At 47.6% G+C, this 17,171-nt stretch overlaps 1 protein-coding gene across 1 annotated transcript; it reads right to left on the minus strand.

Annotated features, from left to right (window-relative positions):
* Positions 1-3,085: 3,085 nt before the first annotated feature.
* On the minus strand, positions 3,086-11,330 carry CKAP4 (cytoskeleton associated protein 4). Its single transcript, XM_074871908.1, has 2 exons — positions 10,847-11,330; positions 3,086-6,222 (listed from the first exon to the last, which is right to left on the minus strand). The coding sequence occupies exons 1-2, from the start codon at positions 11,204-11,206 to the stop codon at positions 4,891-4,893; spliced, it is 1,692 nt and encodes a 563-aa protein (XP_074728009.1). The 5' UTR covers positions 11,207-11,330; the 3' UTR covers positions 3,086-4,890.
* Positions 11,331-17,171: the final 5,841 nt, after the last annotated feature.

Below are 17,171 nucleotides of genomic sequence, written 5' to 3' on the forward strand. Positions count from 1 at the left end.
CCAAAGGAACACCTGCTCCATAAGCTCTAATATAAAAAAAAAAAAAAAAAAAAAAAAAAAAGCAGAGTTCAGGGATCTCTTTGTCTGAGGTCTAGCAGGCTACAACTGTGATGCTGCATTAACTCTGAATAGCTCCGGGTTTTAGTATTTGCATTATAAATGCAGGAATCATCAAGCTCTGCTCTTATAAAGAGATTTCTGATTTGCCTTTCTCAGTGTGTGAACAAGCATTGACTCCTGAGTAGATATATATTGGGAGCTTGTAACATATTGGATATGAGATTCCAGATAGGTTTTGGTATGTGAGCAAGCAAAAAATACACGTTTTGCTTTGGTGTCCGAGGCAGAATTGCTCTTTCAGCATCTTTGGTCAGTGTTAGACCAAATGAGTTCTTTGAAGAAATTGTTTTGTAGGCTGTTTGACCATTTCATGCCAGGATTTACAAATAAGTGCTGATAAAGTCCTGCATGCAAGTATTCTGATTCTGACACCAGTGAATATCTGCTCATGGATGGCAGAGGGTGACAATGACCAAAATGTACGCGGGGAGGGCAGGGTAGCAGCAATACATGAGCACTCAGAGGACCAACAGGGATTAACATCTCACCATGCTAAATCTCATACACGGCTGATATTACAACCAAAACCAAAACCAAATCAGCCACAGCTTCCCCTTCCCTAACATCTATAAACTAAGCAGATGATGACGCAACAAATGGGCCAGGGACCACTTATTAGCAAAATGGCTAAACTGGGCAGAATAAGCAGCCGCCGCTTCTGGAGTCAGCGCGGCACCGGGTGAAGGTTTCTTCAGGGGGGCGATACCACAGGCGGAGGCAGTGAACAGGGGACACGAGCGGACGCCGCTGCGGGACCCGGCGAAGGGAGGCGGGGGGGGAGCGGGCGGCGCCACGCTGGGCGGGCGGAGGGACGGACAGAGGGACAGACGGGCGGACAGGCGCACACAGCCCTCCCCGAGCCGCCGGCTGCCGCTCCGCGCCGCCGCCACCGGGGGGCGCCCGCCCCCCTGCCGGCCCCGCTGCCGGCTCCGCTGCCAGCTCCCGGCCGCCGTGCCGCACCGTCCCGGCTGTGTCCTCCGCGGGATCCCGGCCGGCCCGGCGGCAGCGGGAGCAGCCACGGTCCCTCCGGCGCCGTCAAGGCTCTTGCCCCTCGGCCCGGCTCTCCCTGCCCGCTGCCGCGCCGCCATCCCTGCCCTGCCCCGCCCGTAACGCCTCGCCCCTCCGCAAGAAGCGAAAGGCTTCGTCCTTTCTACGGAGCAGCCCTTTAGGTAGTTGAAGATTGTTTCTTTCAAACCTGTTTTCCCTTCAGCCCTCCCTCCACTTTTTTCAAGTCTAAACAGGCCCAATGGATCTCTTTCTCCGAGAACATTTTACCTCTGATCACCGTATTCCTCTTCGAGAGTCCCTCCAGCCCAGCCACACCTTTCTCGAACTGCCCCAAACCGTGTCCTCGGCAGCGCGGAGTAGAACGGAGGGCCCACGCTGGGTGTTTTTAGGCTATTCTGGTGTTTGTACATCTCAGGAAGCCGTTTTTCCAGCAGTCATTCAACTTTGCAGCTTTGCTTACACTACAGCTGAGTTATATCAAATAAGATGGCAGAAAGATTAAATCACTAATCCATGTCTTAATGAAACCTCCAAGATACACATTTAGGACAAGATCGATCTCCATCCCGTTTGCCAGCATAGCTATTTGGGGAAGCCCTTTCAAGTGTGATCAAGGCACCTCAGCCTAATGGCTTCTCTATTTATAAAATGAGAGCTGAAAATTAAGACAAATTGGCTCAATCGACACCTCATCAATCAGGTGGACAGTTTCCCTTGAAATTTGTTACTGTAGCAGCATGTTGTTGATCAACTACTGATAATGTAAGAGAACACTGGCAACACAGATTTATGGCTTGCTTGAGACCTTCTCCACTGCTTTTATTGTAAAGTAAAAACAACAGTAAAGAGCAGCACTAGGACTGGATGTGCTCCATGAGCATTTATAAGGGAATTAGGAAGTATTTGTGTTCAGTGAGGCTGTCAAGCCAAATATAAAAGCTGAACCTCCAGCCCACCAAGGGATCCTTGCCACTATGCCTGCCTCCAGCCATATTATTTACAGAGAATTATTATTCTTATTCAGTGAAATAGGTCATTTCAGTAGTTTGCCATAGAATTTAAGTTACTAGAAGTGTAACCAGTAATTTTCCATTTGATCTTTGAGATCCAACTTGGCCCAGCTGCACTGCTGGCTTTAGAGCAGCTTTTAAGTTCCCTCATCATGCTGCTCCTGCTCTTCAAAGTCACTGTGTGCTCATCACCAGCTTCAAGTCAACCTGGTGAACAGGTTATGTCAAATCTCTTTCAGACAGAAGGGCTTGTGTGCTTCCCTGTTTTGTTGAACATATAGGTAGTCTAGTAACAGGTATTACTGATCTCTATGAATCTGGCCTCAGGAACTGCCAGGACATGATGATGCCCACACTGCTTTACAAACACTATGAACAGTACAGGGGAAACAAGATTTGGCTCTCACCATTCAAAGCTGCTTCTATGGCGAGCCTGGGATCATCTTTGCGGGCAATCAAAATGAAATCACCCTTTCCCAAAGTTTTGAAAGCCAGGCATCCTTCATGAAGATGGTACCAGTATACAGGCCTTGTAATCCAGCGTTCAAAGCTATCCAAAAGGTGCAGCCGCTTTGGAAAGATTATGTAGGTCCTTTCTGTACATTATTTCTGTTCTACATGCTTCAGGCATTCCGAAAGTCTTACTAAGGCATTGCTGGCAGTGTCAGACATGGCATTCATTCATTGCATAAATCACCTACTTCACGCCTCGCATCTCAGACTTTCCTGCACTCTGGCCCATGTCACTGCATTGAACTGGCTCAAATCCTGTTTTCAAGAGTTCCTCTGTAACCACAATGGATAGGACTGCCTCCACGCTCCCCTCTGAAAGCTGAGAACAAGTACAGGGCTGAGTCACGTCTGGTTCTTCCCCCAAGCCCTTTCCTGTACCCCACGGGAAGCATCCTGGGACACAAAACATTAAGTAGGCAGCAATCAAAAAAAGGTGCAAAGAATATTCCAAATGTTTATTATGTATTAAAAATACTGCAAATAAGCCATACAGTTCATTTCACAGTAACCTAAACAACATTGTCCAAGAACTTGAGAAGTCAACAAAGAACAGTGCAGTTCCGACAGTGACAACAGTTACCTTAATGCCGTGGGTCCCTCTTTGCCAGTTCTTTCGTGTTTACGGTGGGAACAACACTAGAAATGGTGCAGTGTCTTATTTACCCAGGAGAACTCCTTTTCACCTCCACTGTTCCCACGAGCACACCGCTTCTGGGAGGTGCCGTTTCTAGGAATTCTTCTTCTAATGTAGCCACGGATCTGGCTAGTGCAGGCTGAGGTGAGCACGATGCCCAAGACCTATTTCCAAGGTGTCCATGTGCAGACTCCTTTACCAAATCTTTGGATAAAGTTCAAAAGTAAACTTGAAAAGGAGGGATATTAGAAATCCTTTCCAAAAAGACAGAAAACCAAAAAAGCTCCATGAGAAAGTGGTTTTCAAATTAACATCTAGAGAATTACAACACTTTTCCCTCACTCTCAACCAGTTCCTAGAAGGATCCTTTGCTACCAATGCCTCAGGCATGCACCCGGTGACAAGGTGACAACAATGGTGACAAGAATCAGGCACCAAGTCCTGAATATGTAACAAGAGTTCAGGTCACTGTCAGCTGTGTGAAAACTTGGAAATGTATATGCCTTTGAAGCAATTCTGCTGATTTCATGGTGATTTTCCCCCTTGTGTGTTTTGGAGTGTACTATTATCATTAACATGCTTGCTATACATGGAACACAAGAGGTGCAATTTTAGTCCATCTCTTTCCTTATTCAAATTTGTGCTCATTTTTTGAGAAAATCCTGTTATCACAGGAAAATTAGACCTTTCCAGGAAAGACATAGCCTCATCATGTAAACAACCCAAAAACATGACAAAAATATTACAGTACCCTCTGGAAACTAATTCCATGCTTCAGATGTCCCTTCCAAGCACTCAGTTTCTATACCAGCAGCTGAAGATTCTGGGAAAGCAGCCTGTGATCACACGGAATGAATCTCTCCAGCCACGTGGTGGAACACCTCTCTTAGGTCTTAGCCCCAAGCAATGCCACCTACCTCGAACCTTCCCTTCGGGTTGGGGGGGGGGGGGCGGGGAGGTGTTCAGCAAACCCCCTATTAGCTCCTTGGTACAGATTAAGGACTCACAGAAATACACTACAGCTCAGCTGACACCTGGTAAACTGACCACATGGCTGAGTGCCAAACTGCATGAACAGATGAGTTGCTTCAAACCTGGTCCACACTTAAGTTTACTGGTCTAAACAGTTTAAGATAGGGGTGTAGTTTTGTTCATTTGTTTCTTAAACCACAACATACCAGTAAAATTCTCAGTGTGCACAGCAGTACACTTTTCACACCAGAAGAGCTGTAGCCCTTCTGTGTGGGATATCTAGTGTCATAGTGCGAAACACCTTCATGCCATTAAATATGTGCCCATGCTAAGGAGGCTGTAGTGCTTTAGTTACACCACTACTGTTACAGCGGTACAACTTTATAGAGAAGATGAGCCCTTAGAAACTCAACCCCCAACTAAACTCATGGGTTTTTAAAATGAAATTTAAAAAAACAAAAAACCCCACAACACTACACAAAAGAGAAATAAAGGAAATAAGCAGAACTGTCTCTATTATTAAAGTATTCTTATTCTCTTTGGAGGTATCAAATTGCTTTTAAAAAGAGTAAAAAACTGGGCATACAAAAGCTATTCTCCTTAATCCATTATTTGCACAAGGAGCACCGCTGTCTAAACTTTTTCATGTATTTTTTCTACTTTCACAAACAACCTTTCCAGATCATTCCTCAGGTCATCTATTGAGCTCTTCACAGACTCCAAGTTGTTCTCATTATTTTCAATTTTCACTGAGTAGGAGACTAAACTATCCACTGCAGTTCTTATCATTTTCAAATCGGCATCGACCTGGCTGACCGAAGATCTCAGTTCATCTACAGAGCCTTCCACAGAAGAAAATTTTTCAAGATAGCCTTGAGAATGTGCTTGACCCGTCTGAAGATTTCCTTGATCCAACAAAGTACTAATTTGCTTCTGGACATCCTGAAGAGCACCAGAGGATGGCAGATCACTGATGCTTCTCCTCAAGTTTTCCACATCATTGTACAGTGAGGTCTGTGATTCGCCAAGATTTTTCAGAACGTCTGTGACTGAAGTTACATCCATACCTGAGATTCCTTGAAGAGCAGTAATGCTTTGTTCTAAGGTGCTGAGCTTGTTCTCGTATTCTGCCTCCTTAGAAAGGAAAGATTGCAACTTTTCACTGTTTTGAGCAGCAACAGAAGTTAGAGACTCCAGGCTGTCTTCTATGTGCCTCAGTCGAGACTCCAGTCCTTCACTGTTCTTCCCAAAAGTTTCTAATGCTTTTCTGAAGAGTTCGTTTTCTTCCCATTTGTGGAGGTTGGCTTTCACTTGCAGTAAATCTTCACCAAGTTTTTTAATGTCACTAGGGAGCTGCTTAATAGAATCCTCAGCTCTCAGAACTTTCTCTTGCAAAGCTTTTAATGAAAGGTGTTCAGTGTCTGCAGCCTCTTTGAATTTCTCATGCTCTTGTCTGAGGTTGACTAGCTCTTTCACTTCAGTGTACACATCAGACTCCATGGAGTCTATTGTACTCTTCAAGGTCTCTATGTCCTTTTCTTTGGTTTTCATGGACGCTTGCATCTCATCAAAAGCATTTTTTAGCACCTTAATTTCATTTTTATATGCATCTGTCTCTTCTAGTGAATCAACCTTTGCTTTCATATTGTTGATTTCGTCTTGGCTCCTTTGCTGCACTTCAGTGAACACAGCAATGTTATCATTTATAGACTTGGTTAGCTCTGTTAGTCTCTCTTCCACTGTGTTTTCCAGAGATGTGAAGTCTCGTTCCCTTGCATCCTTCACCATGTGGATGCCATCAGACAAGTCTTTCAAAATTTCATTTTGCAGCTTCTGAAGCACTTCACTGATGCGGTTTATTTCACTCTCCCCTTGTTTAACAGCCTTCTCAGTAACCTCCTGCTTCTGCTGAGCAATTTTCATCATGGATTCAAATTCTCCAAATGTGGTTTGTAGGGAACGTACCTAAAACAGAAATCCACATGGTTAATACGTGCCATTTCATCCTTACCTACATCCTTAACCTTTGTGACTAAGATCTTTAAGGCCCTTGATCACCTTGTGATCCTTCATGCTCCCTGAGGTGACCCTGTGGCATGCAGATATGGAAGGCACAAAAAGCCCAGCATCTAGAGCCTTGCAGCTCTACATACATCCACTGAGGATCCCTGGCCTCACTGACCTGCCACAGATGATCCAAGATATCCGTGACAGTGAAAATCAAACTCAAGCCTCCAAAGTTTGCATCCAGACCCCTGAGCCATCCCTCCCCTGTATGATTCCTCGTTCTACAGGCCACAAGTCCATAAGGGAGGAACGGGAGGGGGAAAAACCCCTAAAGAACATCTGGCATCAGCTTCTGAATACAGAAAACCTGGAATTAGACTTTAGCAGGCAGTAATACCCAAGGCCAATTCCTGAACATGAAAGAAGTTTCACAGAAGACAAGAGAGAGTAACAAAAAAAATTAGGGGGAAAGGGGAGCAGGGAATGGCTAGGGAATGGGAGTTGTAACCATGACATTCTGCTGCTCCGAGGCAATGGAGACAATGAAGGTTCTTCTTGTTAACTATTTTTAAGATAAAAAACATAGAAATGCTTTAATGTTCCAAATACTTAGTACCTCACATACATACACTCACATGCTTTCTGTCAACGGGGGCACACATACGTACACAGGCAGAAAACAAAGCTATAGCAGCTGCAAAGGGGACTGACTTGCATCTATCTCAGGTTAATACAAAAGTTGTTACCACTGCATCAGGTATGATATTAAGCTTCCCAATTACAAAAACTATCTTTACAGTTGGTTTTAGCAGCAGCAAGAGGGAAAAGGTCAAGGGGTGAGTGGCCACCACATTGATTTACTCTCACATTTAAAGGGAAGCCAGGGAAGCACGTAATACTCAATTCTGGGGCCAAGCAGAGTATCAGTCTCAAGACTGGAGAAATCTTTTTGTGCATGTGTGGGTTGTATTTTTTTAAACTTTGTAAAGCAATGTAAGAACTCCCACCGGATGCAACAGGAATCCATCATGCAGAAAATACCTCAAGGCTTTGGCAGGATGGCAAGTGCTGAGTAATGCATGTTGCCTTGCCTCATGCTACTCCCTATGTCTGAGGGGTATATTAATCAGTCGTGCCACATGGGTCGCCATGTTTATGATTAGATACACAGCTGGAGGGCGGTTTTATTTTATAAATAGAAGGAAGTACATCTTACATATTCTTAGAAAGAAATATACAGAGCTTCTATTTTTTTTCTTTTTAACTGAAGGAGACCCCAGCAGTTTCCAGTCAGACCCTGAACCCAGAAATTATTTTCAAAAGACCTAACAGACTTACTAATTAGAACTTAAGTTATTCATCTGTATTTCTGCAAATGAAATCCTTGGTTTTCATCTAAGTCTACGCTGTGTAAAGAATGTAGAGTTTGGCCATGAGACTTGCCCTTGCTCCAATAGATCCCTGCAGGTTGAAGAATACCCATAAAGATAACTTCTTTTTCCCCCTCTTCCACAAGAAGGTTTGTAATGACTTTACATTCCTGTATTCTCTAGTGCTCACATACAAAATTAGAAATGAGCTAAGGGGTGGGGGGGAAGCAGGTAATACTGTCCTATGTATTACAGCAGGGCACCAGCCATTACACTGACTTACCAACCTAATTTTCATTATATCTTAGCTTCATTCTGATTTTTTCCACATAGAGAGCTTTTTCTGTATCACTATAAATAGACTTCAGAAATCTAAAAGGAGGGCACAGGAAAGTTCTCATCCCCCTCTTATGACAGAACTTACTTTCTTTGACACATTCCAACCCAATCACCAAATTTGTACTTGCAATTAACTATCTTCAATTGTTTGTCTAAGAAAAGGCATCAGAAATGGCCAGGAGAATGCTCCAGAGGGCCAGAAGCACTCTGCTGCTGTACGTTTGACAGAGACAGATCCCACCCCTCCGCAGTGGAAGTATTTTATACCTGCTCCTCCACGGCATTCGAGCAATGCTCATGGTATAACTTGAAGCTATTCTCCTATGATTCCAGCTCGGCCAGCCACTTGAAGATCAGAGAGCTCTGACATAATAAAATGGATGAGGGTCTTCAAGTTAGACCAGCTTCTAATCTGCTCTGTCCTAACCAAGAGCCACCAGAGCCCAAAGCAAACCTGTTTCACGAGAGGGGTAAAACTCACAACTTAAAAACAGTAGTTCATATTCACTACACAGTTGGTTTGTGTGTGCACCTACGTGTGAGCTTGCCTGTGTAGTGTTCATGGCTGGTAAGGTTTGAAGCCACAGCCCTTGAAAGGTTTAATATGATAAATAACACATTAAAATATTTCTGTAGCTAATAACTATGTCTTCTCTAACTGGTCATACTATCTTGTGTTTAAACACCAAATGAGCTTGGCCTCTCTGAGAACTGTGCTATATTAAAGACTAAAATTCCACATCATTTCCTTTCTCCTCCTACTGCTGATGTGTAAAGCAGATGAGTTTATATAACGCTTACTCCTGACAGGAGCTCTCTGCAGCAAAAGACTGAAGGGCAAAGCCAGTTCTACACAGCAGCCTGCACTGATGGCACTCTGTAACTACAATGCAGGACCCTGCACATTTGTAAAGCAATGAAATACAGCCTGGTCTCTTCTCCCTCAAGTACATTCTTCTGTAAAGACACCACCAAATCACAGCAAGCAAAGCTTTCAAGAGCTACATCGAAACTCTTTGTGATCTCTTTCCCCCGCCTTTAATCCTTGCACTACTATGTCTATACCATCAGCCACCTGCTATACACAGGCAAATAAAGTTTCAGTTCTCTTTGAAACCAACTATTTATAAACGTCTGTTACATACCTGTCTCCTAGAATATGTAGCATACACCTACAATTTTCTACGACATGGAGATGGGAGGCAGCATGTTATACCCATTCCTACGCTGCTCAGAAAGGCTTACATATTGCACATACACCTGGGTTCTATACTCATGTATTGTAATCTTACGTCCTGCATGTCCTGCCATTGCAATTTCTTCCTTCCTACAAAGAGTCTGTAAAAATGGCTTAAAATCTAGGAAAAAAACAACAACCCTTGCTAGTTCAAATCATGGCCCAGTCATCAGTGAGCAAAAACCCTAGGATTTAAAATCAGCTTCAGAAACAATACTATAGCCCTGAATTTTACAACCCTTTCCCCTGTCCACGCGAGGCTCCCTTTTCCTCCTTGTTGTAAGGGAGAGGAAATGCCAAAACTGGCTCTACAAACTCCACGTGTGAAGGCTGCTGCGCTTCTGGGAGCAGCACGGAACAGCCACAGGATCCCTGCCCATGCCTGTCCCACCACCCTGTCCCCTCACCGCTGGCCTGGGCCCAAGCTCGCAGGGAATACAGGGAATCTGCACAGCTCGCTGTGCAGAAAGCAGTCAAGCTGAGACAAGAATTTCCTTTTCTTTGATCTGACTCAGTCATAACTTTACATACTGCTTTCCAACCCATTTACCTACTCCCTAGACAGGAACCTGGTTATATGTTGATGATGCTTTCACATGTGCTATTTTTCAAAAATTTTATGCACCGTAAGACATATCCAGATGGACACTGCCGTTTGTGAAACTCTAGCTCAGGGGCTAATAAAGCCTGAGTGAAAAAACTAGGAGAGAAATGAGCATTCCTTTTGCTTCCTTTGAGCCACACCCTTTGCCAACAACTTCACAGCCCTTCTGCGGTCCTGGACTGCCATGGACACCGCGAGTCCCGCTCCCTCGGGGGGCCAGCGGCAGCAGCGGGAAGGTGGAAGGCAGGGGATGGCGGGAGCGGCGCTTCTGGCACGGCCTCTGCTCTTCGGGGAACCTGCCACAAGTTTTGTCTTCTAGAGCGTTCAGCAACGTCGAGGCAGGATCCTGCCACGTCCCAGCGCGCTGCCGCACCATCTCCCTTGGCGCTCGCACCTGCCCGCTCGACGCGGCGACAAAGAGCCGCCCATCCGCCACGCTCGGTTTTAAATGATTTGCAAGAGTCGAAGATATAAAATTACCGCCAAGCAGGCTCTCGAAACTGCAGGTCCGCGCTCCTGCCAGCACGTAAGCGTGCTGACTGCGTTACATAAAATGGCTTCGCGCCCAAGCCCTGGAGGAGCAAACTGGGCAAGGAGCCGGCTGCGGGGCTGTCCCGGGGGCCGCCCGCCCCGGCCCCGCTCTGCGCTGCCTGCCAGGGATTTCTCGCCGTACCGAGGCCACGTTTGCAGGCGGCGGAGAAAACCCGCGGCCCAGCCTCGATTTGTGGCTCTAATGCCATGAAAGCATCTTTACGGAGAGAAGGGGGGGGGGGGGGGCGGGGGGGCAGAGGCACGGGACACGTTCACTTCCCGCAAGCCGGGCTATCGAGAGCTGCGCGGCTGCTTATTTAAGGGGCTGAAGCGCTCACACCACACCCCCCCCTTCCGCGGGGGCGGCTGCTGCGCCCCCGTCCCGCCGGGCGCCTCGACGCTGCCCCGCACCCCAGCCCGCCCGCTGCCGGCGGCGCCACCGCGGAGCGGCCCCCGCCGGGCACCCCGCCCGCCCCCCGCCGGTGCCCGGCGCCGCGCTACCTTCTGCACCACGGCGTCCAGGGTGGCGGCCAGCTCCTGCCGCTGCCGGCCGGAGGCCTCCCTCTCCCGGGCGCTCCGCCCGACCTCCTCCCGCAACTGCCGCACGTACCAGCCGGCGGGCAGCGCGGCGCCCAGCACCACCGCGGCGCCCAGCAGCAGCGCCCAGCCGCGACGGGGGCCAGCGCCGGAGCGGCCCCCCGCCGCGGCCCTGCCGCCCCGGCCGTGCGCCGCCGCCGCTGCCGGCTTCTTCGCCGCCGCCGCCTCCTCGGCGCCGCCGGGCTGCGCGCCCCTCTCATTAGCGGCGGCGGCGGCGGCGGGCGGGCTGCCCCCCTTAGGGCCCCGGTGCTTGGCGGCCGACATGGCGGGAGGCCGCCGCCGTCGTGCGCGGAGCGGGAGCAGCGGGAGCGGGCGAGGGAAGGAGGGAGGGAGGGATGGAGGGAAGGCGGGCGGGGGCGCCGGCCCGGGCAGCGCCGCGCTCCCCGCCCCGCCCCGGCCCCCGCCCCGGGGAGCCGCCACGCACACGGGGACGGCCCCGGTCGCTGCCGGGGGGAGCCGCCACGCACGCGGGTTCGGCCCCGGTCCGAGGGAGCGGCGACGGGGCGGAAGGGCGGAGGGACAGCCCCCGCCCAGCCCCCGGGCGGCAAACCCTCTCCCGGCCGCCGGGCCCTGCGCCCTCGCAGCCCCCGGGTGTCCCCCAGCCCCGCTCCGTCCCGGTGTTTAGTCTGGCGTGTAGGTTTGGTGGCAGAGCGCGGCGAACTCCCGCCTCACACAACTCAAGCAAAACACGGTTTTGCGTGACCGTGATTTCGGCTGGAACGACCGCAGCGAGCTCCGAGAGCCCGGCGCGGAGAAAAAGTTGTTTTCTGCACACGCAACCCACCCCCGCTGTCTGCAGCGCCTCTAGGGCAGAGCCTTGGCACCGGGCTGATCCCTCGGGCACACGACAGCTGCCTCGGCTGGCAGGAAGGCCGCGGCCCGGCCCCAACTCCCGTCGCCTCCAGGCACTGCTTTGTCCCCGCGCTTCGGTGGAGGCCGGGGGCTCCGCACCGAAACCCCCCGCACAGTCTCTCCGCCCCGAGCGTGTTCTTCTGCCTCGCCGCGCCGGCGTGAGGCCGCTGCCGCCTTCATCCTCCCCGCAGCGCTGGTCCCGGCAGAGGGGAGGGAAGGCTGAGCCAGGCCTTCCCCGGCACGGCTCCTCCGGCTGGGGCCTGCCAGGGTGCGGAGCACCAGCCCGCCATTTGCTCGTCTGCCTGCTCTCCATTTTTCTCCTGCTAGTAAGGAGGCAGATTAGAGGGAGGTGGGAGCTGGCGGGTTTGGATGTGCCGGCAAGAAAAGGAGAGTTGGGGAAGGAGAGAGCAGGGCAGAGCGAAGGGATAAGGCGGTGGTGGAGGGGACGGTCTGCTGTGCATTGAGTTAATTAGTGATCATATCGGGGGGAAAAACTGCATCTGATCGTGCAACAGGATCCTTACGCAAGGGAACTGGGTGGGCTTGAGGCTGCAGTTTTAGGGCCCTGGTAGTAGAGGGCTGGTACTCCTCCACATGGTGGAAAGGGGAGGAGAACGTGCTCTACACCTCTGTGTGGGTGGGAGGGAGATATATGGGAATAACTTTAAAACCTCTTTTAAAAATCCCTCAAATTTTCCAGCATCCCAAAGAGCTGCTTAAACCCTTTTCAGAAACCGAGTAGTTGCATCTTAAATTATCATATACTTCCTTGATTGTGGAAACTTGAAAAAGTACAACGTAAGTCCCCTTCTACTGTCTGCCTACTGCTTTAGGTCTGTCGCGGATGAAAGTATCTCTCACAGTTATGATGTAATAACAATTTAAGATTAATTCGTGGTGTGAGGTAGACCAAAGGTTAAATTTTAGCAACACTTAATGGTTGATCGATTTAAAGATTAACAAAGTGATTTAGGAAAATATATTATTAAAATAGTGACTTGATTACAGATTTGAGAATGACAAGATTTACACTAACTACAAGGTATTCTAAATCAAAAAATATATGTATATAGGTAAACACGCAAAACACACACAGCGTGGAAATATTTGGATATCCAGTGAAATATATAGACATCCACACTCGTAACAGCAAATGTGTGTATTCCAGCACATAGGTAAAGAGGTGATGGAAGAGGCTCGCCTATAGTTAAAATTTCTCTCTTCTCGAGTTTGGAGCAAATACAATGCATTCGTATTTCTCAATGGGCGATAACGGAGAGTCAGGAAGAAGTCTTAACTTCACCCTGGCCTTCTGTTGGCTTTGTGGGCAGACAATCTTCAAACTTTGAGAATTTTGAGCCTGAGAGGCATCCCAGCTCAGGGGAGCTGCTGGACACAGCCTGCTGCGATCCAGGAGAGCTCAAAGGGTCTCGCTTAGAATCACTGCTTCTGGGGTCTAAGGTAATTGACTTTCATCAGGTACTTTCCCATTTCAGCCCAACTCGGATGACGGAATATTCTGGTACTTTCTACCAGTTGTACAAGCCCAGAACTTGCTCGATCTTGGGAGTTCTGGTATCACCCCCTTTGGGCCACAACCCATGTACAGATGTACTAGGCTGAGGAGGTACTGATGGTTCTTACTGTTCTTAAACAGTAAGAGAGCAGGGCAGAAACCAAGTGGGCTAAGGGGGTTCCTTAATGCTCTGGTCTGCTGCCCTTCCCAAGCCATTTGAGCTGCATGTGGTCGGTTCCCCAGCGATAGGGGAGGTAGGAGTCAGGGCGTTAAGGGGGTGCCTTTATGCTCTTGTTCACTACCTTTCCCTGTTCATCTTGGGTTGGCGTGTGGCCGGAGTGGAGGGAATTGCACCAAGAGTAGAGCAGCCCAAGAGAGGGCTGGTTGGACCACCGCAGGGCCAGATGACAGGACAGATGATAGCGCAGAAAAACTTAACTCTTTCAAAAATACACCTTGAATTCATCTGTATTGTACCTCTTTTAATGTCCTTTAGCCCTAACTGAACAAGTTAACACAGTGACTGTTGTCTGATAGACATCTAACTGCTCTGGCAGGTCACTAAAGAATTTTATCATGTTTTGAGTCTAGACCCTTAATCACTGATGGTTTACAGGGAAGGGGTTTTGTAACCTTTTATGTAAAGTTGTCCACACATGCACAGTCCAAGGCCAAGGTGTGTCACTGCATCTGATTTTTGTAACTATGGGTTACAATTCTGGGAGTCTTAATTTTGACAAGAAAGGCCTGGGGCATATTTTCTTTTAACCTCAATAGGTACATTGCAGGCAACAGCAATACCAACTTCTTCGTATACTAGCTGATGGAGTACATTGCACTTGTATTTGCTTGGCCTTCTTCAGTTCTTGAGTCCCCTGTCCCAATATCCTCTTCACTGCTCCCTTTGAAATTGGAAGCAAGACTTCTCCTGTCCAGAAACTCTGTTTCATGAGTTGCCTGAAGATTCAAAGCAAGACGCATATTGGAAGTTGCTATTTCAGAGTTAGTAGAAGAGAGCCTGCAATCAGGTGGAGACTGCATACTGCTGGCAGCTTCCATGAGGCATTTGGACACAGGACAGTGTCATGACAAAGTGTCAGAATGGGACTCAAAGGGACTGAGTTTGTACTGGAGAATCCTAAAAATAAAAACATGCTAAAAAGTCTTCTCCACTGCTTCAGTGTTATGCTGAATGTTACACTGAAATGCATTGCTGGCCAAGAGTCATTCCATGAGTGGAAGTTCATTACATTAATGTGCAAGCCATAACTCCTTGCAAGATAAAAGCTTGAGGTGCTAATGTATCTGTTTCACTGTTTGATTACAGCAAGAAATCCAATCAAGTTTTGTCTTGGTCTTTCCTTTGATTCCCAGTACATTCTCTTTTTTTAATAAATTTTAGGTTGAGTATTCTTCAGAAACAGTAAATCTTAAACCTAGGCAGGATCACAGCCCCTTATGTCAGCCCAGCAAATCCATTTCCATTCAATACTTCTGCCAAGGTTTAGGATTAACTGAACTGTTTGGTCTGTACATGGCGTTCTAGTCAGTAACTACTAGCGTGGGTGATAGAAGGAGAATTTACAGTTGATTGTCTCAGGCATTTTGTCAGCACAATTCTGTCAGATGCACAGACCCGAGGCCAAAAGTCACTATCTGGAGAGGATGCTGGAGTCATATGGACATTACCAGATACAATAATCAAGAGGATCATCAATGTTAAGCATCAAGGGATGTAAATCTGTTTCAGGTAGTAAGGCAGCATAGGTAACTGTCATACCATTTCTCCTTCTCCAGCTTGGTAGTGACAAGGAAGATGTTAGCAATGTACTAGCTAAGGCTTTTTCTCACTAAGGAACTGATACAAACTATTTCTGACCAAGAGTACCACTCTACAAGCAGCTTCTCATTGGATTTGACACAGCAGGTCAAACTCTTTATTTCCTATGTACAGAAAGAGAGACCACTAGTGCTGAGGGGAGTGTGCATTAAGAATTTGCTGAGGTGGTAAAGTAGCTAGACACCGCAGACTGGTGCAGTTGGGGAGTTTACTGATACACCATTTTCTCTCAGAAGTTCCAATATTCTGTTTTGCCTCTGTGTGAATTTGAAGCTGAATACTTTGGTGGGGAGAAGCAGCAATCCTGTTTGCCTCTCACAAGACTTATTTCTCCTTGGAACAGAGGAAACTCCACAGAAGAGCAAGCTGAGAAAGCATCCTTACACCTGCCTTGTAGACTTTTTGTTGTACCCTTGAGCCTATTACCAAATCTGGGCCTGATGGTCTCAGTCAACCCAGAGTCTTAACACCCATCTGTTAGCACTAAAGCCAGTCTGCCTGGCTCAGTTATTAGGATTAGGACAAAATATCTTGTGACTTCAAGTTATGTTCTCAACTTAGTTGTCATGGGCCCTGGTATAAACAATAACATCCCTTGCCCTTTCCCTTTCCTCCCACTCTAACCATCAGTTAGTCACATACTGGGACATTTCTGACCTACGGGGCCAAATGCAGCTGCATGTCTTACCCACTCAGTAGCTGCGTTGCTGTTTGCTGCATAAAGCAGTGTATTAATTGTAGGCTTTATTGTCTTTGCCAGTTTTACTGGTAACAGTAAGGAAAGGTTATGAACTAACTTTCTGCAAAGGCTGAGCACAGACTAGTCCTTCATTTCAATTAACAGAGATTCTGTAGTGAAAGGCCAAGAATTAAGGCCAACTTGAGACACTAGTCAAAATTCCAAATTTGTACCTTGTCATGGTTTAACCCCAGCCAGCAACTAAGCACCACACAGCCACTCGCTCACTTCCCGCAGCGGGATGGGGGAAGACAACGAGAAGGGTAAAAGTGAGAAAACTTGTGGGTTGAGATAAAAAGAGTTTAATACTTGAAATAAAATAAAATAATAATAAATTGTAATGAAAAGGAAAATAACAAAGAGAGAGAAATAAAACCCAAGACAGGTGATGCAAATGAAAACAATCGCTCATCATCAACTGACCAATGCCCAGCCAGTTCCTGAGCCGTGCCCCTCTGCCAACCTCCCCCCTAGTTTTATTGTTCAGCACGACGTCCTATGGTATGGAATATCCCTGTGGTCAGTTGGGGTCAGCTGTCCTGACTGTGTCCCCTCACAACTTTCTGTGCACCCCCAGCCTGCTTGCTCGTGGGGTGGAGTGAGAAGCAGAAAAGGCCTTGAGGTTGAGTAAGCACTGCTCAGCAATAACAAAAACATCCCTCTGTTATCAACACTGTTTTCAGCACAAATCCAAAACATAGCCCCATACTAGCTACAATTAAGAAAATTAACTCTATCCCAGCCAAAGCCAGCACAGACCTGCATGTCCTATATAGGACACAGGGACATTGATCTTCTTAATTGAGCAGAACAAATTTAAAGGTTGTACAATTATTTTCCTGGCTGACATTGTGGAAGACACAGACAATGAGAAATAAGTGATGTTTCTCTGTGGAGCAAATCTCCACAATAGGTAATCTACCTCAAGATCCATATAATGGCCTATACCTTCAGTGCCTCTGGGTCAGAAATTGAAACGAAAAATGAGGTTAAGTGCTGAGTACTGCATTGTCTAATTTATTCTTGCTGTCTTTGGACTGGAATCTTGAAGAATGTCTTCAGTGCCTTAGCTATATATACAGTTGCACATCTGTGAGAGAGAGAGAGAGAGAGAGCAAGAGCGAGCTAGGTACTTAAGAATGGGCTCCAAAACAGTTGGTGTGCTGTGGGAGAAGGGTATTGCTACAGCTATTAAAGCCATCCCTTTCTGGAATTCCATCTCTTACTCTGTGATGTAGGGTGATACCCCTGAGATAATTTTTCCTTTAAAGTTGATCTTTCA

This window comes from Strix uralensis, chromosome 5 (genome assembly GCF_047716275.1).
Source record: "Strix uralensis isolate ZFMK-TIS-50842 chromosome 5, bStrUra1, whole genome shotgun sequence".
Lineage (NCBI taxonomy): Eukaryota > Metazoa > Chordata > Aves > Strigiformes > Strigidae > Strix > Strix uralensis.

Coding starts and splice junctions, on each gene's coding strand:
- CKAP4 (XM_074871908.1), bottom strand. CDS start 11,206: ATGTCGGCCGCCAAGCACCGGGGCCCTAAGGGGGGCAGCCCGCCCGCC. Junction 6,223..10,846: donor TGGACGCCGTGGTGCAGAAG/GTAGCGCGGCGC, acceptor TTTCTGTTTTAG/GTACGTTCCCTACAAACCAC.